Source organism: Triticum dicoccoides, chromosome 7A, assembly GCF_002162155.2.
Source record: "Triticum dicoccoides isolate Atlit2015 ecotype Zavitan chromosome 7A, WEW_v2.0, whole genome shotgun sequence".
Taxonomy (NCBI): Eukaryota; Viridiplantae; Streptophyta; class Magnoliopsida; order Poales; family Poaceae; genus Triticum; species Triticum dicoccoides.
This window is the reverse complement of record NC_041392.1, coordinates 85,917,853-85,922,214: the sequence shown is the minus strand read 5'-3', so window position 1 is coordinate 85,922,214 and position 4,362 is coordinate 85,917,853. Positions and strand designations below refer to the sequence as shown.

The window sequence follows — 4,362 nt, the reverse complement described above, 5'->3', positions numbered from 1 at the left end:
TTTGTCTCCCTCTTTATTCCTTATAGTTTGTCTCCATGTTAAGTGACACTTTCTACCTCTAAAGGGTAATGGTCGACAGTGCATGCCATAATTCGCCTCAAAAAGTTATGCAAAATACAAGGTGTTTTTACTCCGTTGATACTCTCTCCATTTTTAAAACACATTGCATATTAGCTTCGTCTTACGTCAAATTTTATTTAAAAAATAAAATATATTTTATGATGGATCTAATGATATTTTTATGGTACTGTAGATGTTGATGCATTTTCCCCGTAATTTTTGTCAAAATTTAGAGGGACAATTTTCTCAATAATTAATCGCAAAAGAAATGTTTTAGTCAAAATCTATAGAAAGGAATTGACCGGAGACAAGCCTATATGCACGTCAAATACTCTGTCCGTCCCAAAATAGAAAGATTGGTCTTTAATCTCTGTATGAATATGTAACGTAAGTATAAAATTATAGGGAAATTAATTGTCTTGTGAAGCATTTTTCACAACAAGTATAATGTACAATTTCTACCTAGCAAGTACTAGTATATGTAGCCTTGTAAGCCTTGTACGATCAATTAGTTACCACACCCTCCTCTTTCCGACGAGCTGCTGCACCTCCTCCCACAGCCCGCCCCCGATGCCGGTGAGCCCGAGAACGGCGGGGCTGCAGGCGGCCACACGCCACAGCCCTGCGCGGACCTCGTCATGCAGCTGCTCCCTCTCCCACCCGCAGAACCCGTCGAAGAAGCGGAAGTCCCGCACGCCGGCGACCCCGCGCTTGACCAGCTCCGCGGCGCACCCCACGCTCTCCCGCGTGCCGTAGTGCACGCCCGGCATCACCTCCTCGAACAGCCCCGTCCGGCCCACCACGTCGTCGGCGGCGCTGGCGCCCTCCCGCGGCCCCAGCAGGAAGAAGCATTCCTCCAGCGGCCCGCCGAAGAAGAGCGGGCGGCCGGAGAAGGTGCCGGCGATGTCCGCCTCCTCGGCGAAGAGGGACTGCGCCTCCTTGATGGACATGAGCGAGGGCCGGTTCAGGATCACGCCGACGGGGCCGAGAACCCCGGCCGACAGCAGGAGGATCACGGTGCGCTCGAAGATGTGCGACCCGTCCAGCTTCCCCGTCGCGATCAGGAGGCACCCCTTCTCCGGCTCCACCAGCGGGTGCGCCCACTTGTCCGCGATCTTCGCCGCCGGCGCCCACGACGCCCTGAGCGCCGGGTTGACGCTCTTCGCGTACTGCTCCTTGAGGACGAGCTGCGCCCGGAACGAGCGCCAGTCGACGGCGTCCCCTGACGGCGCCGCCCAGTCCTCGGGCTCAGACGACGACCGCCCGTTGCTGCTGCAGCCTGGAAGCAAGCGAAGAAACCAAAAGTGAGCAAGAGTCCAAGAACTCGGCGCACGGTCCGGGCGGGGAGAGCTCGAGCGGCCACTCACAGGTGACGGACGACGAGCTGGCGCGCCTGTGGTTGAGGAGCAGGTGGAGCCTGGGCTTGGCGATGCCGGCGGGCGACGGGAGGGCCATGCTTTTGCTTTTCGAAGCTTTTTGCGCGATCCGATGAGATCACTGGTAGTGACAGGATGCGGGGGAGATGGCGGCTAAATAGGAGGATGGGATGGCCATGGCCGGAGCTTCTGCTCCACAGGTTTCCAGGGCCCCGATCCGGAGCGGATATAGCTGGCCTTTGCCAGTGCTCTTTCTCTGGTGACCTGGGCCAATGGCGACGCGAGGAGTGGAGTGACACGGTCACGGCATGGCCGACGCCGACGTGTGGGTGGTCCGGCCGACGTTTGTGGCCACGGCTTGGCGCGGGAGTGTTGGGGATAAGAAAAGGAGCGGCGGCTAAGCTACTTGCTGCGTGATGAGCGTGGTGCATGGGGTTGAGATCGACTAGTCGTCGACCTTGGGTGTTTTGTTTTTGCCGAGCCTCAGTCATGGCCTCATGGGGAGGGATGTGTCATGTGTGTGGCTGGCCAGCTCTGGACCAAGAGAATTTATTAAAACTATTGAAAGGAGCCATTTTAATAATAATTATTATTGTTAGAATATATGAGAATGAACACAACAACGAAGGATGGCTGGCATTTATCAGCACGATCGAACTCGATCGACATCAAGTAAGATTATCTGCCCACATGCATGCTGTCTTTGATGAATATATATGACGGAACACGTACCAGTATCACAGCTCGATCCCGACTTAATTAGATACCGCGAAGAAAAACATACAATCTGATCATTCATTGCGGCATAATGCTCGCAAGGATTATATCCTTATACCTTGGACTGAATGCACCCGGTTTTGCTCTTTATGACCGACATGACGATTAGAAGCGAAAGTGTTGTTCTAATCCAGAGCTCACATGATCTCAAGTGAAGCATCTCTTTTGCATCATCAACCAAACTGACATAAAAACAAAGCAAATTATTATCTACCAGACCACATATGCATCGAGTCATCTGGAAAGAGAAAATTCGTAAAATAGAAGTAAAGCAAATTAAAGATGATTCAAACCATATCATCCTTGAGATCACAAAGGTGAATTATCAAGAATGCGCAAATTTTATCACATCCACCAAGAGAAAAAGAAAACATAGGTTGGACACACTACTAACTCTGCAAACGAAAAAGTCGAAAACAGCATCATAGAATTATTTAGAACAACTAATAAAAAAATAAGGATTATAGAATTCAAATAATCCATCAAAGGTATTGTTTTTTTCTTATCAAATTTGCAAGATGATGCAAACACCAATGTGCGCAATCACCGGTTAGTGAAACAAGGATGGAAATAGTAACATCCATGTACGGATGTGAAACGCAACACACCACAGTAAAATAAAAAACTGATTTTTATTGCGCCAAACATTGACAAATGTTTTGATTGGTTGCAAAGTTTGATGACATTCGTGGAAAACATGGCAAAAAAAGTTGTTAGTTAGATTAGGCACAGTTGAGCTATAGAAGAAGAAAACAAAAGTGGCGTGTGGTGCAATTATGCAAGTTACGTTTTGTTATGAAGCATTGAAGCAATATGATGACATATATTCTGGTTTGTCAGTGGTTCTGGTTGGTTATAGTGTACTAAGAGCATCTCTAGCAAACCCCGCATCCTGCCCCGATCCACAAAATAACCGCCAAAATGCGGGTCGGGGCGGGAAAACCTGCCCGATCAGACACCGCATTCGTGGTCGACCCGATTTTTTTTGCGGGGCGCGACAAAAGATCTTCCCCGACCTCTAGATTCACGGGCTAGGAGGACGACCCGAGCTCAGCCCCTATCCGCAGCGAGATTTGGCGGGAGGAACATTTCCGCGCGGCCGTTCCCATTCCCCCCACCCCTGCCACCGCACACTCCGGTGCATCTTCCCCGGCCGTCCTTCGCCGCCATGGCTGACTCCTTGTTGTCCCCCATCACCGTCGAGGTCGCGCACGCTCAATCCCCTCAAGCGGATCTCGTCGCTGGCCATGTTGGCCCCGTCGTTGCCCAAGGTACCGCCGCGCCTGCCTACAAGCGGCAGGGCAACATGGTCGTGCAGGGCGGGAATCCGGCTGCCCCCGCCGCGAAGGCCCGTGCTCCGGGCGCCAACGCTGCTACGCGATCCCGGTCGGCGGCGGAGAAGGTCGCCAAGGCTGCCGACGTCAAGAGGAAGAGGATTCCGGCTACAAATAAGCCGCCTCCTTCATCCACTCCCTCCGCCCCGGAAAGAGGTTCCCCGGCGATGCCGCTCAACGGTGTTGCTCCCCCCGCAAGCGAGGTGTTTGACAAAATGGCCGGAAGGTATGCGTCTTCGGTCATGGCAATTTTCTTTGCTTTTAGCCATTTTGCGATAGCTCGTGACTTGTTGTCGTTCACTATAGCGGTGGTTCGAACAATGCAACTGCTGAGCTCGTGAACTTGTTGGACACCAACGCTGTTGACATCGATCAAGCCCCGTTCGCCGCATTCGACTACAATGAAACGGAGGGCGGCGTGGATGATCATGGTTGTGAGGAAGAATTAAAGGAGATCGATGAGGTAGCGTATGAGCAATCGCAAACAAAAACTGGGAAAAGCCAAAGATCGAAGAACTACACGATTTTGGAAGATCAAGTTCTGATCAATGCATGGAGTGTGGTGTCTCTTGATGCATGCACAGGTACTTCTCAAACCGCCAAGAGGTATTGGCAAAGGATCGAAGATCAATACTTCCGCATGATGGCAAAGTACCCCAATAGGACTCCACGAACATTTCGGTCACTTCAAGCGCGTTGGGAGGTGATCAAGCCTATGTGCAGCCGTTGGGCAGCTTGCTTGGAGCAAGTACCGAATGCACCTCCAAGTGGAACCGTGGAATCCGACTATATGAGTTTGTTTTGCCTTTGTTCAA

At 51.3% G+C, this 4,362-nt stretch overlaps 1 protein-coding gene across 1 annotated transcript; it reads right to left on the bottom strand.

The window, feature by feature from the left end:
- Positions 1-405: 405 nt before the first annotated feature.
- Positions 406-1,645, bottom strand: LOC119332288 (UPF0301 protein Plut_0637-like). Its single transcript, XM_037605470.1, has 2 exons — positions 1,428-1,645; positions 406-1,339 (listed from the first exon to the last, which is right to left on the bottom strand). The coding sequence occupies exons 1-2, from the start codon at positions 1,513-1,515 to the stop codon at positions 573-575; spliced, it is 855 nt and encodes a 284-aa protein (XP_037461367.1). The 5' UTR covers positions 1,516-1,645; the 3' UTR covers positions 406-572.
- Between the last annotated feature and the right edge of the window lie 2,717 nt (positions 1,646-4,362).